A 17619-nucleotide genomic window follows, 5' to 3' on the forward strand; every position below is an offset into this window, starting at 1 on the left:
CCACTGCTTCACTTTAGTAGTCTGGAGCCCAGAGCTATGGATATAAAATATTGACTGTTAAATTGTCAAAACTTCTTGTAACAAGCAACAACAGCCACTACTTGAGGGACATTTAAGCAGAGTTTATTGGGTACTTTTAAAGCATATAAAAAGCTGTTTTCAAAAAGAAGGAGAGGGGTTTTTTAGTTGTGTTTTATAGTATTACAAAATACTGGAAAAATCAAACTGAAACGTGTCACATGGAATGCAGTTCCTAAATAGGACTCAATTGGCATTTATGATGATCCACTATCTCCTAAAATACAAGTCTGTTCACAGAATTTTGTTGGTATGAAATCTGTTCTCCTATCTTTGTGCTACTGGATATGCTAAATCTCTGTGGCAGAAAAAGTCAAATACAGGGCAGAAGGAGTAGCTAAGCGTACAATATGGTCTCTGTACAACTCAGAGCATTATATAGAGTACCCTGAAACTAGCTGCATTTTCAGAACAGAATTTTGCACACTGATGCATATGTGATGCCTTGGTCTAACATAGTCTTGCTCCACAGCTTAAAGTTTAATCCTAGAAATGTCTTTTTATGTCAGGTTATATCCTGTCCTTCTTTATGCCACTTAAAGTTTAGGCTTTAACATATTCCTGAAGCAGTGAGCACACAGAGTCTAGCAAATCAGGAATAATTTTGTGTACCAGTTTCTACATACACTCATGGGAAGTATTGACTGTTATTTGACATTTTCAGCAACATGGGTTCCAGAGCAGACACTGACAACAATGGTTACAAGTATTTTGGAACCATTTGGATAGTCCTTTAATTCCTGAAAATTTTGACTGACTGGAGCTAGTAATGCAGGTACTGGCTCCTGACTTGAATAGTTAATGCAGTATTTGTGAAACAGTTATTACAAAATGATAACATTTTAAAGGTACAGGCTTAGGTACCAGAAAGGGAAAAAGGACATTAAATAGGGCTTTAAAGCTCTACAGAAGATAATTATCAAAATACTTCTATTTCCTCAGCTGTGCAATTTTTAATCTTTTTTTTTTTTTTCCCCTCCATGTTTGTCTGTCATGATGATCTTTGTTTCTAATTCCTTGCAGACATTTCAGTCAGTCTGTTAGCAGTAGTCGTCAGCTTCTGTGGGCTCGCCTTGCTGGTAGTCTCGCTTTTTGTCTTTTGGAAGTTGTGTTGGCCCTGCTGGAGAAGCAAACCTCTCACTTCCAATGCCAGTAATGTCCCTCAGAGCAACTCCAGTGCTCCTACAGAGGTTTTTGAGAACAGTGAGAAAAAGGAAGTTAAAGAAAATGAGAAACCTACAACAAAGGTACTTGAAGCTGCATTGAAAATTAGCCACACTTCACCTGATATACCAGCAGAGGTCCAGAATGCATTGAAAGAGCATCTGATCAGACATGCACGCATGCAGAGGCAGATCACTGAGCCCACATCGTCATCAAGGTAAGTCAGAGGCACTCATGTTTGTCTCACATTTCATGGGAACAGGCAGAGCCAGAATGCACTGCTGAAAATTTCCAGGATCCTGGACTACACACTGATTACTTAGCAGTTATGGGTGAAACAGCAATCATGGGAAAGGAAAGCCTCATTGCCCTTTGAACAGAGTATTTGGAAACATATGGTGTACTTTACTTACACCACTGTCGTAACATAAGATCAAATCTACCTCTTCTAATACTTTGTCAATATTTATGTTGCTGCTTAAAGCATTTCAGTATTAGGGTTTGTGTGTAGGAAAATCTATTTCAATGGTTTATAAAGTGTAAAAAGTATAAAGCTTATAACATACTGTAAGCCTAGCTTTCCACTGAGCTATTTTTGTAGATACAGCAGTTGCTTTTGTAGATGAAAGTTTCCCTCTCCACTAAATGAATGACAGATTTGTTGCTGATGACACATTTCTTTTAAGACATCGTTTGTGACTTATAAAGGAATTAAAATCCTAGTCTAAGAATGTAGATTCTTATAGACTAATCTTCAAGTAAAAAAGATTCTATATAGACCTTTAAATAAATGACAAGCACCTCATATTCCTGAAGTTACTGATTTTCTATTAAAGTGGAGGACACAAATTATGTTTTGTCTTAGGTACTGCTTTATATTGAAAAGCAGTGAAGATAATGTGCAGTGACCTATACTTTCAAACCATGTTTTCTTCATAGTCTGTCAGCGAATTTAAGACATGGAAAACAAACAGTAAACTGCAAAGATCACTTTTTACATTAAAAAAAGTTTTATAAACAAAGAGTGGGAAAATGAAGACTGAAGGGGGAAAATGAAGACTAAAGGAGAAACCTGAAGTATTGTGGAATGCCGTAAGTTAGGATAAAAATACTGTAGAGAAAGTAGCTTCCCCTCAATAAACCTTTAGTTACCAAAGCCAAAAAAATTCAATAATAAAAAAAAAATATAAGCTACATTCACAATAGTTATTGGAGGCAGAAGACTGGAGAAGACATGTGCTTTATACTTTGCTGGTCTTGAGTGAGTCCCTATGACAATGTTTTGCCAGCTTAGCGCACTCATTGCGATGGTGAGTGCTGCAGCGCTATTTCCTAGCTATTCCAGCAGTGTGGAATAGACAACACATAACCACAGGAGGCTGCTAAAAATGAGAACACTCCAACCAGGAGAGGCCTACCTAACTTCAGCAGCTGAACCATCTCCTGAATGATGAGCTTGTACAGCTGGCTTCAAGCCACATTGCCCTGGTTGTGTCTAGCTCCAGTTACCATATCCATCTGCTAAGAGAGTAAGCACAGTATCTCCAAGCCACTTTGAGGAACATTTCCAAAGTACTGGGAGGACAACATGGAGGTTTTAACTTGGAAGTTTTATATTAAACACAGAGGAACCAAAACTGATACAGCTTAGCATGACTAGGATATTACACAACCTGCTGCTGCCTAATAGTATATTAGTTGGAAGAGTTTTTATCCGTTACAGATAAATCGTAGGTAATCAAATTGTCTGACTTTCTGCACAGACGGAAAGCATAGCTGGCTAGCAAATGGACTCAAATAGTCCCTGTAGTACTACAGAGGAAGAAAGAAGTTCATGGGATATGATCCAATGCTACCTCAGGCTGTGAAAATATTCCCACAGACCTCTAGAGTGATTTGGACTGGGATCTAAATGCATATCAAATATGTACGAAACCAAGGAGAGTTTTACAGCAGTAAAACTTAACCATCAATCCTACTCTTTCTACATATGTTGGTAACTTTATCAGGGAGCTTTTTAGCTGCTTTTTTTTTTTTTTTTAATTCTCTCTAGATTTTCAGAGTTAAATCTCTCCTGAGAGGGACATTTTCATTTGTTTTGAGCAACCCTGATTGTCCTACCTTAGCCAATTAATAGCAGAGTATTTGGAGGCATCACCTTGCTTTTCAGTTTGCTGAAAAACTCCACACCCTTGGCACAAGACATGTTTAGAGTAAGATTTTTTTTTTAATTATCCAGAAATTATCCTTCTGTGTTTTTAAATGTATTTTTTTCTATACCTCTGCCTGCCTTAAGGGAGCCTTAACCTTCTAATTATTAATTAGAATAAATAATTAACCTGTATTAATTATTACGCCAAGAATGTTGTGTGCCCATATTACTTATTAGCTCTAAGAATATCATGTGTGAGATGAACACTGGACATTTAGAACAGCTTTCTGGACTGATCCTCCATTGTATTGCAGAATGTTTGATCACAAGATGACTAAAACCTAACTCTATTGTGATTCATTGGGGATTTCTAAATAAAGGGAAGCAAATAACAGAGAGGTAGCATAACATTCTCTTGCACTGTTTTCAGTGCAGCACTACTTCAGTGTATTCATGAGTCCAGAGTGATCCAAATGCACTAATTCCTAACTGTATTCCATTGACAAAAGATCTAAGAGAAATATTTGTTCTCTGGGTTGTCTACTCTACACTGATCTCACTGATCTGAGCTGGGGCAAATCGAAGGGTTGCAGCCAGTTCTATGATAGGTTCATGCAGCCATCAGATCTTAATAAAACACATGGAATCACATGAAGTTGGAACTGAAGCATAAGGTTTTTAGGAGCCATTCAGTGCAGTAATAAAGTGTGCCTGATCACCTTGATAGACTGTAGATTTAACATGGAGATATATTAGCATAGGGAAATAATGTATTTCTACTTAACTAGAACTATATAATTTTCATAGTTCCTGGTAATATGAGAAAACATCCTTCTTAAAAAGGAAAAAAAACAAAATCAAAACTCTTTAGTCCTTGTTCCTGGTTAACCAGTAAATTACAATAAAAGGAGTTCTGTATCAGTGATGTTCATTTACAAACATTTTTGCTCTGTGTTAGTAAGAACTACTCTTGCTAGCATTTTGTGAAAGTATTCTCTAATGTAGTTCAGTAACTTCTATGCTATTCCTTTTTTCAAATGTTCAACTGTGTTTTCAAAAGACATGCTTTTTGCTCTTTAGCATTAGGTGGGAGAGGAGCTTTTCAGGTCTGCAAAGACTAAGTCAGTTCACAAGAGGCACAAAGGCAAAAGTGACATGCTTGGGAATGTTGTTAAGGAAAAACAGGCAGGTCTATTGAATTGAGTGGCTGCAAGGAGGAAACAGCAGCCTCTGTTCTCTCTAAACAGCACAACTACTGATGTCCTTTCCTATATTTGGTCCAAAACTTTGGCCTAATGGCATCTGTGAAAGCCAGGCCAAATCCACCCCTCCTAAATCTCAATTTATATCATAAATCAGAATCCTGTCTTTCTCTTTTGCTGTACATGTGGCAAGCTTACTGAGTTAAAAATAAGCTTCATACTATCATTATTCCTATCCAAGCACAATTTTCTGTGATACATTTTACATACATACATACTGTCACTCAAAATGCTGTTGTTCCAAGTAATGGAAGGCATGTCTGTTCCAGGAGTGCTATGTGTAAGAGCCAGCAGAGGTTGAAGGATCTGTTTTTGCACACATTGGTAGCTTCACAATATTTTCACAACCAGATTGCCTGACATTCTTGTACTTCATTATCACAGTCATTAATTCCTTTGTTATCGCAGAACAAAAGAAGGTAAATATGTTGCCATGACAACAATGAAGCATCTTAATAATTAACAGACCAATTAGCTGTCTTGGTGAAATGCTGTGACTCAGAACAGATCCTAGGCACTCTGTAATTAGGACTTACTAGAGCAAAAGCACTGCTGGTTGTGATGGGGAGCAGCCATCCAGCTGCACCCTTTTGCTTAGTGACATCTTGCAACAATGACTACATTCACCAGAGGATGGCATAAAGTTTGAAAACTTGAAAGTGTGTTAGTCCCTTAGAAATCATGGGTATGAGGCTTTATGTGTAACTTTTACAACTCTTAACCCAGATCTTCATCATGCAGGAGAAGCCGAGGAAAAGAGAATGTGTTATGTATCCACTTTCACTCCAACTGGGATAAGAGATGGTCGGCTTCACTGTTTCCCCCTGCATAGGCAGTGTTCTTCACTGCTTGTCTATGGCAGGATTCGAACATGATTATCTGGGCATCTCAGTATAACAGCTGCAGGTGTGAGGAGCACTCAAGAAGGCCCCCCTGCACAGATTTAATTAGCAGAGATCGAAGTAGCAGTAACACAGATTTTCCTGGATTTCATTACGAATTAAAGACACTAAAGAGCTAGTGCCTAAATTGCTGCATGCCCAAATATTTAGTGCCATTACATTTTAGGTGGGGTTCACTCCCTTCCCTGTGTTTAGCACACCAATGTGGTTGTACTTCTCAAAGGACAAAAGCATAAGGCCAGCCCTGAAATTCCCTGAGGACAATATTGTATTTTTCTGACTAGTTAAGGCCTTTACACTGCTTATTCATTCCAGGGTGGACACTGCATACTCCAGATTCAGGAATTTTATCATTTAAGAGAAAAGAAAACATTTCACCTTGTCTGAAAACAACAACAGAGATAGTGTTATGAGAGGGTGTATTGTCCATCTAAATTTGAGATCAAAACACCTGGATTTTTTGGAGCTGCTTCAAATCTACTCTATGAAGTTCTTCTTTGCCTGTTCTTGTATTACATTAGGAATGCTGCTTGCTCCTAGCAGCACTGAAACAGCCGAAAGAGAAAGTGTTATTGTCTATTATTTAATGGCTGCAGATTACCCTCTTGTATCTTTGCTCAGATGAACTGTGGTAGTTTTGTGCTTCATGCCTCCTGCAACCACTCCACTTAGAGCAAAAATACAAATAATATCTATGAAATAAGTCCTGGTTGCTTTCAAATGGACAATTTACATTTCTGATTTAAAGAAAGAAACACAGCTGTGACAGCTCTTGTTTTCAGAACACAACACCACAGGGAAACCAAGCAATAAGGCAAGGCTGCATTTGGCATTAATAAGGAATTGATTGCAAAAGGCAGAGGAAATTCTGACAATTAAATTGTTTGGTTTTTTAATGGCAACTATGTGTGCTCACAGGAGGAGGTATTGAGCTTTTCCAGTACAGATTGTTGGGGTAGTGAAGTACCAAGGAAATGTGAAAATGTCTCAGAAGCAAACTGCTCAGTGTGGTCAAAATGGTATCTGATGATGACTTTGTATGAAGCTTTCTGACCAGTGTTTTTATACTACTCTGAGGCAGTATGGCATGCCAGTCTTACTAGGAAAGGTACAAATTTCCATTGATGGTCATGAGTCAAGATAAGCCCTAAAACACATACACTTGTGCAGCACTGTTCAGAATTACAAGGATTTAAACATACTGTTTCTTGCTGGGAATACAGGCATCAGCTTTCTAATACACTACACAGCAAAGTGTGAGAAGAGAAATTTAAAAAAAAAAAATACAGAAAAATGATGACCAAAATGTTAAAATGTGTGGCATCCAGAACAAAATGTTCGCAGTGTGATTGGAGAAAGCCTGTAGTTCAGTGTAGCAAATGCCAAGCAGGTGTATATAAAGTGCTATAGCATGGCAAAGCACTGTTCTGAAAACCTCCAGACACAGCTCTGCATGGTGTTTTCAGGCACCCTTCAGAGTGATCAGTGTGAAGCCTGGTAAGTATTTAATTGGAAAACCACCAAAAACCTTCAAAACTCAGGAAGTAATCATGATGATTCTGCAAGTGATTTTTGTTTCTGCTTGACTATACTTTACACTGGCCCTAGCACAATGGGATCATGCAGTGCTGAAACTGTCAACTTGTTCTGAAAGATCCTTAATTCAGTTTCAGCTAGCCTGAAAACAAGGTGATAAATGCATGTATTGCTAGGACACTGAGTGCCTCTCAGGCCAAGAAGTCGATTCTGAACAATCGTTTCCTCTCAAGGAAGTTTCAATAGTTGCAAAATATTTAGGGTGCATTACTTAAAAATCAGTTTAAAGAAAGAAACTCTTACTAATTTGGTCTTCTTGTATTTTCTACTTATTAATAGCCAGGTCTTTTCCCAGAGATAACTATGACTCGTTTTGTGTGTGTATGTGTGCAGGCACAATTCTTTCAGGAGGCACTTGCCGAGGCAGATGCAAGTGTCCAGTGTTGATTTTAACATGGGGACAGATCCAATTTTGCAAAGGGGAGAGACAACGACCAGCATTGGCAGGATAAAACCAGAACTCTACAAACAGAAGTCTGTGGATTCTGATGGACAACAAGAAGATGTGAAAACATGTGGAAAACTTAATTTCACTCTCCGATACGATTATGAGAATGATCTTCTGGCTGTCACAATTGTCAAAGCCTTGGATCTGCCTGCTAAAGACTTCACAGGAACGTCTGACCCCTACGTTAAGATTTATCTGCTTCCAGATAGAAAAAAGAAGTTTCAGACACGAGTTCACAGAAAGACATTAAATCCTGTCTTTGATGAAACCTTTCAGTTTCCTGTAGCCTATGATCAACTCAGCAACAGGAAATTGCATTTCAGTGTTTATGATTTTGACAGATTTTCTAGACATGACATGATTGGGGAAGTTATTCTTGATAACCTTTTTGAAGTCTCAGATCTCTCCAGGGAAGCCAATGTATGGAAAGACATCCACTGTGCCACCACAGTAAGTAATGTATTACAAAAGCATCAATGTGTGATATTTTTGTTTCCCTTTTATAATTTGTGGCAGAACATCCTGTTTAGCAGGAGTCTGGGGGGGGGAGGGAAGAAAAAAAAAAAGAAATAAAAAAAAAAAGTTACCAATATATTGCTTTGAGTGGACAGAATAAGATGCTTAGGAAACTGTAAAAATTAACTACTAAAAATTCTTCTGGGAGCATACCATCACTCTTGTAGTACATTATGCAAATATAAATAAGGTTTATTGTTTAAATAGTACGTCACAAAAGCCACTGCTTAGCAAGAACAATTAAAATTTTCCAGTTACCCAAATACCCTGTCCTGCAGAATGACCGTCTATTAAGAAACAGGGCCCATCCTAATCTTGCTTTCATAGGTTCAGATTTTCATAATTTGGGAATCTTGTGAAGGAAGAGAGAGAGGCTAAAAATGCTCAAAGTCAAAAAATGTTCTTTGCTGGTTCCCTGGTGCTTAGGGTCTCTGGTAGATATACTTGTGCTGCTGCTGGTTACTAACAAAACTCAGGCACAAGCTAATAGACATCTGAGTTAAAATGGTTGCTGGTCTTGGTGCTGAATTCTAATTCAAGCTTCCTGCTCACTAAGGTTAGTACATGGAGTTACAGTGCTTGATTCATTCTCCTGGTGTTTTACTATATACGAAGCTTAGAAGAAAACATGAAGGTTTTGGATTCTGGCTTTTCAGCTGGTATAGTTTACAGTACTCTGTGTGTTTGAATAAGTTGTTTCCACTTAAACCATTAACAATAAACACAGTAAATGGACATGTCTTCTATTATTGGATGACTGCATCAGATTTCACAGGGCTTACACTGTTCTCTGAATGATACCTAAGAAACTGAGGGAAAATGAAGTCCTCTTACTGTATGTGCAATGTGCTGCCTTGTGTTTTACTTCAGCTGTTTCATGCAGACTAAAAACTGGTCAGTGATAAAGATTTCAAGTTCTGCCACTTCAGAAACTGTAAGTGGAGGGAGCCAATCCTGCACAGGAATAAATAGTGCATAAGATGTTAACCAGTGGGGAAATGGAGTTAGGCACCAGATCTAAAGTTTACCAAAGTCGCTAATTGCCAATTAAGTAACTAACTAATGCTTGTCAGAGTCACTTTGACTTAGATTAAGCTGGGGAAAAAAAGATCTATCTGGTTGTACAATTAGTGGAAAATAACTGTACTCCAGGCAAGTATGCTTTGCTGTTCATAAAGGTTTTTTTTAAATAAACTTGCTGTCTCATTTTGTACTTACACAGTAAAGCATAGAAACCAAGATGCCATTCTGCAAATATGTTTCTCTCATGCTTCTTCCTCCTTCACCTCTGCTCTGTTTCATTGTATGTGCTGTGAAGTTTTTCAGCCTCTTGTTCAGACAATGGTTTGCTTATGGTTTGGATAAATGATAGATGGTAGAAAAAGGTAGAAGTGATAGATCAAAGGACTGACCCAAAATTTTAAACATGTGGCAGAAGTAGCCTCTCCTCAATTTTGAGTCTTTTACATCTCATCCATAGTCAAGAATTTTCTATTCAGAAGGTAGAGTGAGGGTAAAAATAATTTCTATTACTTGTTTGGAAAGAATGTAATTTTATAGCACAAAGCCTTGAACACCTACTGGACCTATTTATCAAGAAAATAAACTGGGATATTTTACCAGAGAAGAAAGTTACCACAGGTGATTTTCAGCTATGCAAAGACTCTTTGTAAACACAATTTTAAAAATATTTGCTTGGACATCCATAGAGAGTTTTCCTTTGGTACAGGAAATAAACAGTTTGGGGAAAATTATCCTGGACGCTTTCACTTAGTAATTTTTGCTATAAAACAATGACTTGGGGTATCTACAGTTTGAATACCTTTTTTTTTTCCCTCATAATGGTAATTTAAAAGTGTGTTATAGAAGTTATATCTGCCACCAACTCTGCTCCTTCCACTCCCATCTTTATTGTTCTTATTTTCAGCCATTGATATTTATTTTGTAGATTATGGGGTTTTTCAGTTAATTTTTCATTCATATCTTTGTTTCTTTGTTACATGTTATGTTGAAAATCTACAGCTATTGTATAATATGTACCATGTACCTGTTGTAAGTACTAAAGAATTTTAATTTCTTAATATTAAATTATCAAGGTAAATTTGGCGTAAAATCAGTTGTGGAAAAGAATTATCCTGGATAGTTGATGATATTTATATCCCAAGATTTTGCTTATACATTAGTGATTGAGTTTTCAATAAATAATCTATCATTTACTTCTGTTTGATTAATTAAAAAATTTAAACTTCAGGCAGGTTGTTGTTTATTATATCATAATATTGTCATTCTTAATACACTTGAGAAACTGAATTTGTAACATCGCAGGCAAGGAAATAATATTGAATGGATTGTTTAGTGAACATACATAGATTCAGGTTTTGCAAAGTTCTTGTGAGATTTTCCATACATTTCTGAGGTTTTGCTACTACCACAATATACTGCACGCTTTTAAAAATGAAACTCCTTTATTGGAATTGCTAACAAGCGCATAAGTGCAAATACTTAGTGTGGTAAAATCATTCACACAAAAAGATCACCTCTTGTGATCTAACTCTATCTGGATGTGAAAGATTATTGACTTCCTATTGTGCTTTTTAAAATGATTGATTGCTTTAGAAATCTCTGCCTCGAAAGTCATTGCTTAAAAAAAATTGGCAAGGGATTGCCACAAACATTTTTTCCATAGGTACTTTGTGAGCTGTTAGTGAAACTGTGCAACTGGGTAAAAAAATATGGCTCAGAATTTAGGTGAAAGCCATTTCCAGAACAGTGGTAGTCCCTTAGGGATGTGAGTCTTAGAACTGTCATATACTTGTAGCCTCTTGAATTATCTCATGTAAATAGTTGGAACTTGATTTTCATTTATTTTTCTGACACCAGGCATTTCAGCGTTGCAGTTTTATCATTTGTGAAGTGAAATACAAATGAACGTTTTAAAAGGACACAGACTTAATGTTGATGCCCACGATGTGTGGCTGCTGTTTCTAAAGCACATGGAATAGAAGTGAATATCATTGTTGGGAAAAAAAAAAAAAGAGATATGCTTAGAATAACTTTTCAAATAAGTGGGACAGCATCATTTCTCTCAGTTCATTTGTCTCAAACACCTGCCAGAGTAGGATGTCACACAGATAATCTTGCTGTTGCCTCCTGTTATGGAAAGAGATTCTTCTGACTTCTTGATCAAACAAGAATGAAACCCACCTCTGCAGTTCACCCAGAGCAACTCCAAGGCATTATCTTTCCTTAGTTTCCTCCACAGTTTTCTGTTTTGTAAATGGACAAAAAATAGCATTCTAGGTCTTACTGAGTAGGTCATATTATGAGGATTGTCATATTTCATAGTGTTCAAAAAGCAGCACTGTCAGGAAAATTTTCATCACCAGCCATGTAGTGGACTGTAGCCTACAGTTAGCCATCCTTATCACAATGGCTTTAAACTATTAGTGTTTCTGGAAATGTACATAAAAGCTTTAACTCAATGCTAAACAGATGTGAAAGAGTAAAGGCTTGTCAGTACAGAAGCATTTATCATCTCTATGATGGGAACAGCTCCTTTAAAGCTGAACTGGCATTGGTCATTTCTACTCAGGGCTGGTGATACAAAGGATTCACATGATCAATTAAAAAGACAGTTTCAAACCATCACACCTGCTGCTGAGTAGTTGACAGAATACTCTGAGTCTGTCTTTAGAGGAAACATGTTGAGGTTTTTCATTTAGGACTGCTTCAGGTCTGCATGATAACTAGGAAAGATAATGGAGAGAGGGTGGGTTGCTGTCAAGTTACTGAAAGCAGGGAAGGTTTCTATAGCTATTCAATATTTCTTTTCATTTGAAATGACAAAGTATTTGAATATTCTGTTTTGCTAGGGGTAAACTGCTACTTTCAGTCTACTTTAAGAAATATTAAATGGATGAAGACTATGGTTTAATATCTCTTTGTCCAAGTGGTACCATGGTAGGTGTGCTAAGGTTGACTGACTTGCTGAGCCCTACATGCTCTAAGTTTCTTACTGCAAGTAGTCTTTTTGCAGTACTGCTTCAGAAGACCATTTTTATATTGGAACCTACGTTTGGTTTGGTTTTGAGCTAGTAGAAGCCACAGTTAGTTCACAGAGGTACATCTGTTCTCAGCTGTTCTGAAGCTTCAAGAACGCCTGGCAAGATGGAACTACCTTACCCCCTGGTGTACAAGACAGATGGTTATGTACAGAGAGTGATAAATGAAGTACCCAGGATGCTTCCCAGGGTGCTGCTGAGAGCATTCAGCCTGCTGGACCCAGAGCGCTATCTCAGGGATTCCTCTCTGTGCAATCAGGACTGCAATCAGCAGCTCCACTTACATAGAGCAATCAGGGAGTCAGATAAAAACAAGCATTAGGCCTCCACAAGCAGAAGATGCTGTCATCATAGAGCAGCAGGCCCTACTGCTTCCATATTGTGTTCCACAGAAGGCAAGAACAGGCACAAACCTCACCAATTCATTTCCCAGGACAGCAGATCAATCAATGAGTGGTGCTGGAAAGAAGAAAAAACCCTGGATTTTATATGCAAAGAATAAGAGGAGAGAAAAATAAATATTAGCTGTAAGGACAAGGTTTCAAAAGTAAAATTCTCTTGAGAGCTGGTAGAACTAGCTCTCCATTTCAATTTCATGTAGCAATTTCTGTGACAGCAGAAATACCAACAAATCATAGATGCATGTATGAGAAGACAGACAAACGGATAGATTTCTGTATTGCTCATTCCTGTCTTTCTTTTAGCCCTTGATCTGTGCCTCAAAACCAGGAGTGTCTTAATACATTTTTATCTGTCTGAGGGGATAGGTTTTCCTCTTCTTTCCACCCAACCCCAACATCTGTTGTTATGTTCTGTTTTATTTTATCTCTGATTCTTGAAGATTGAGGTCAATAGTTTTTATTGGAAAGAATAAATATATATATATATATATAATATGTTTCTAAACAGAACAAGGAAAAGGGAGATAAATCTGTCCTTTGGGGGAATTACCTTCCTGCAGTATTCATGCAAGCCAAAGATACAGTTGTGCCAATGCATTCTACTTTAAATTTGCACACTGTACTGAAGAGCAATTTTCAGTGTGGCTAAAGGAAGCAGCTCAAGGTCTAGGAATGTAACTTTCTGAATTATTTGTAGTACATATACTTACCCAAAATACAGCAGGAAGCTGAAGAGAAAAATATTTGCAAATCTGTTTGGAAATGAAGTACAAAAATTCATGCTTCCCTTAGTGTTTTTGCTATGCTATTCACACGTGGAATTTTTAAAACACCATTTAAATTGCAATTAAAAGGAAAGTAATTCTAGACACACTCTCAAGTTGTGCCAGGGGAGGTACAGGCTGGATATTAGGAGGAAGTTCTTCACAGAGAGAGTGATTGCCCATTGGGATGTGCTGCCTAGGGAGGTGGTGGAGTCACCATTGCTGGAGATGTTCAAGAGCAGACTGGATGAGGCACTCAGTGCCATGGTCTAGTTGATTGCTTAGGGCTGGGTGATAGGTTGGACTGCATGATCTTGGAGGTCTCTTCCAACCTCGTTGATTCTATGATTCTAGACATTTAGACTCAAATTAAGAATGAAGCTGATTACTTACTGTGGATTATTATCATCTGAATGATGAAAGTAACAACAAGGAAGTTTTTGAGGGAATGTAACCCCTAATACAGTGCTGATTGTTCAAACACTTCTTATTTTAACCATGGAAATTAATGACACTCTAGTATCACTAAAATTGTATACATTTTTTAGTTCCAGTAACATTTACATAGCTAATGATTCCTTAGCTGCTCTTCTAAGAATTTGTTCAAATTGCAAAACTTGAAAAACTAGGAGAAAAGAAGAAGAAATAAACATCAATTTTAAAATGGCCTGTAGTTCATTAGACACAAATGACACCTTATTTCAAATATCAGATCTCTCGTCCTGCCAACATAGGAAACCAGTTAAATCTTGGACTATAGGAGGGAGACTCGAGAAGTTCTTACACTGTCATTACAGTCTGAATATAGTTTTTTCTATGGGGTGGTGATATGTGAGAAGAAACTACCCTGAATACAGAATTCTATCTAATTTCTCCCTGAATTCCTAACTAGAAGATGTCTCTTCTGTGGAATATAATGGAAACAACTGGTAAAATTAATTAAAGTAAGATACAGCAACTCTTTCTACAGCAATGGCAGTTCTAAAAATTCAGTCAAGCTAACTGATATTTCCCTACAAAGGCTTCAAGATTCTCCTCACTCCCTTGTTTATCTGTGAGCAGAGAGCATAGCCTTTGCATAAATGCTGCTACTTCTACCTTCATAAGTGTAAAAACGAGAGCACTGGTGTCCAGTTTGTCTGAAAGAATAAGGACCTCTTTTAATATGAGTTTGCCAACCCTGAACTGATTCCCAAGAGCCCATAAAGCAGGAAATACAGACAGATCTTTAGTAACCTGATGGGAAAAAAAATGATTAGCACATCCATTCAGATGTGGTTGCTTGTGTGGGATGAGAATTTCACTATTTGAAGAATGTGTCTTCTGTAGCTAAAAAGAAACATGTTCATCTCAATAGTTGACATATGCATTTGAGATCATTGTTTTCTTTGGTTTATTTTGCTCTAGCATCACTGTACCAGAAAATGGATTGGATGGTGAGGTAAACTGGGAGCTATAAAAATAACTGAAGCTGGTGTAGTGCTTGCTACTGTTCCAGTTCCTTGCTTCTGTATGATGGCTTCTGTACACAAAAGGGAAATAAATTAAAAAGAGATATGCAGTACCAACAAAGGTGGGGGGAGGGGGAAGGTGTTGGTTTTGGTTGTTGGGTTTTGTTGTTTTCGTTTTTGCGGTTTGTTTTTTTGGTGGTTTTTTTTTTTTTTTTTACATTAGTGCAGCTGTTCTTGATGCTCTTTTTTCTATACCCATTATTGGAAGTCAGTGGGAGAGAATCATTACAAGCATCTGTAAAGCTACTGTTAATTGAAATATAAGCTTAGTTAAAGAAGAAAAAGAACAACTCAAAATAGGCCTAGGAAAGAGATAAAATTTCACGAGAGTTATTTAAGTATTATGCAATTCTGAGTGAATATATGACACATATAAGACAATCTGAAGCATAGATAAAAATTTGCATGAGCAGTAGCCACTGAGTCCAAGCTTGTATATTCTGAGTTGTATTTTGTTTGAGGTGAACTGTAATGCAAATGTGATGGTTGAGGGCAGTCTCTGCCTAGGATTCCTCAGATTTTCTTGTACTGAAAGGTTCTTATCAGATTACTTGTGTGATCTTAATTATTTAACATATTCTAAAGTGAGAAAAATACTAATTTTTTCAGCAATGTGATTCTGAAGTAGTTGAAATCCTATTTTTAAATTTCAATTAAAATCAATTCAGGGCATTTAAAAATGTTGCTCTTGATAATCAATGCATTAGACAAAGACTGGCATGAGCAGTTTAAATGCTGAACCTTACTTTGTTCATTGTTTAGGTCTGAAGCTGTGTTTTCAGCTCCAAGTTCATGAGCCTTTAGTGTTCAAGTTAACAGTAACAACGTATGGGAGGGCATGATCATATCCTGGATATAGTGCATAAACTTAATCTTAGTCCTTCAAAAATTCATAACACTTGGGCTTCACCCAGTCTGATTAATTTCCAAAGAATATTCATTGTAATGACATGTACTAATATCTTAATCTTTACTTGCCCTATGATTTGTAGAGGTCCTAACCAAATAGAGTCTCTTCACTGAAGTATGAAGAAAGACTACCTACCACAGCAGATACTCAGAGTAGAAACTGAGTAAAAGTACAAGGACTTTCTATTCCTTACTAACCAAGAAGACACTGTCTACAAAACTGTCAGCAAACACCAGATGCCACCAAATTCAACACAAACACATTAGGAATCTGGAAATTTTTGGCTCTGCTTTCAATTTAATTTCACAGCTTAGTAATTCTAGGTCATGTCACTAGAGTACTATTCTGTTGGTACTTTTTCTCTATTTCATAGAAACAATTTTTTAAAATTGTGACCTCTTCAAAATCATCTGAGGGTGCAAAAGAAGTCTCTCCACTTTAAAAAATATACTCTAAATTTTTGCATGATCTGAACTGAATTGTTGACAGTGTGATCACATTTCTAACAATTGCCTTTCTTTTTTCCCCCAGGAAAGCATAGATTTGGGTGAGATCATGTTTTCCCTTTGTTATTTGCCTACTGCTGGGAGAATGACACTAACTGTCATAAAATGTAGGAATCTGAAAGCAATGGATATAACTGGTGCATCAGGTGAATTTACTTCTTTTTTAAATAACAAGGCAGAGTCTGTTAAGGGAGGGGACAAATAGGAACTCCTTGGGTTTTGTGTGTTTGACATGGTTGTGAAATGGAAGTGCCAGGACAATGAGTATAGATTGTGTTCAGATCTGCTGGCTACCTTTGGCCTGGGAGTCAGTATGATTGTTCAGAATGTCTGTATCTTTCCTTTGCATTGACAGCATGTTGAAAACAGTGTTTCCCAGGGGCACTAAAATCTTGATCATTTTTTGTCTTATCAATACAACATTGCTACAAAAAGCTTTGCTCCCACACCTCACATTTGAATGCCCGATGTCCAAATGCACACAACTGATTATCTGTTGCTCAGATCCCTATGTCAAAGTGTCACTGATGTGTGAGGGTCGAAGACTGAAAAAGCGGAAAACAACCACAAAGAAGAACACACTCAATCCTGTTTATAATGAGGCTATCATCTTTGATATCCCTCCAGAGAATGTGGACCAGGTCAGCCTCTCCATTGCGGTGATGGATTATGATCGGTAAGCGCAGTTTGCTTTCTGACCACTAACCTTCAGTGAGAAGTTTATTGCAAGCAACTGCCTTCTACCTCCTCTAGCATTCAAGTAAGCTCAGCGTCACAAATGGCCCTTTGGGTCATTTTTTCCTGAAGAGGTTTAAAGCTTCCACACCTTTTAGAGCTCAGGACGTTTTATCTGTGTCATAAATAACTGTGATGGAGGAGAAACCATAGCTCAATCTTTGTACAGGCCCCTAGCATTGGCATACATTTCTGTCCTTATTTGGTGGCTGAACTATGTAAAAGCTTCATAGACCAGGTATGCCTCCCAGTTAAACAAAGGCCCTCATACCTCTAATTTCTTTTCAAATGGCAGGGGTGTGAAATCAAAGAAAATTTGGATTACTAAAAAGTAATTTGATTCTAATTACTTTATCTGATCAAGTTATAATTCATTATTTGATTGCATCAATACATAAGCTTTGTAACCATTCTGTTCAGTCCTTGCTGATAACACATCTGAGCTTCAGTTATCTATGTCCTTACTGAGAGCTGACAGGAAGAGACTCCTGCTTAGAACATCTCAAGGACTGTGGGTTAAACTAGACAGTGACTGACAGAATTATGCTCGAGCCAAGTCTACTTCATTCAAGTGCTATTAGTAATGAGCTCTTGAGAATGCAGGGCAAATAAA

The 17619-nt window shown here is 37.4% G+C and overlaps 1 protein-coding gene across 1 annotated transcript in view; it reads left to right on the forward strand.

The window, feature by feature from the left end:
- The window catches only part of SYT10 (synaptotagmin 10), a 30581-nt gene that overhangs the window by 10973 nt on the left and 1989 nt on the right, over positions 1 to 17619 (forward strand). Inside the window, exons 2-5 of the mRNA XM_054386706.1 lie at positions 1102 to 1459; positions 7488 to 8052; positions 16297 to 16417; positions 16776 to 16947. Coding sequence (XP_054242681.1) covers positions 1102 to 1459; positions 7488 to 8052; positions 16297 to 16417; positions 16776 to 16947 — 1216 coding nt within the window. The remainder of the gene's footprint in view (positions 1 to 1101; positions 1460 to 7487; positions 8053 to 16296; positions 16418 to 16775; positions 16948 to 17619) is intronic.

This window comes from Indicator indicator, chromosome 14 (genome assembly GCF_027791375.1).
Source record: "Indicator indicator isolate 239-I01 chromosome 14, UM_Iind_1.1, whole genome shotgun sequence".
Classification (NCBI taxonomy): domain Eukaryota; kingdom Metazoa; phylum Chordata; class Aves; order Piciformes; family Indicatoridae; genus Indicator; species Indicator indicator.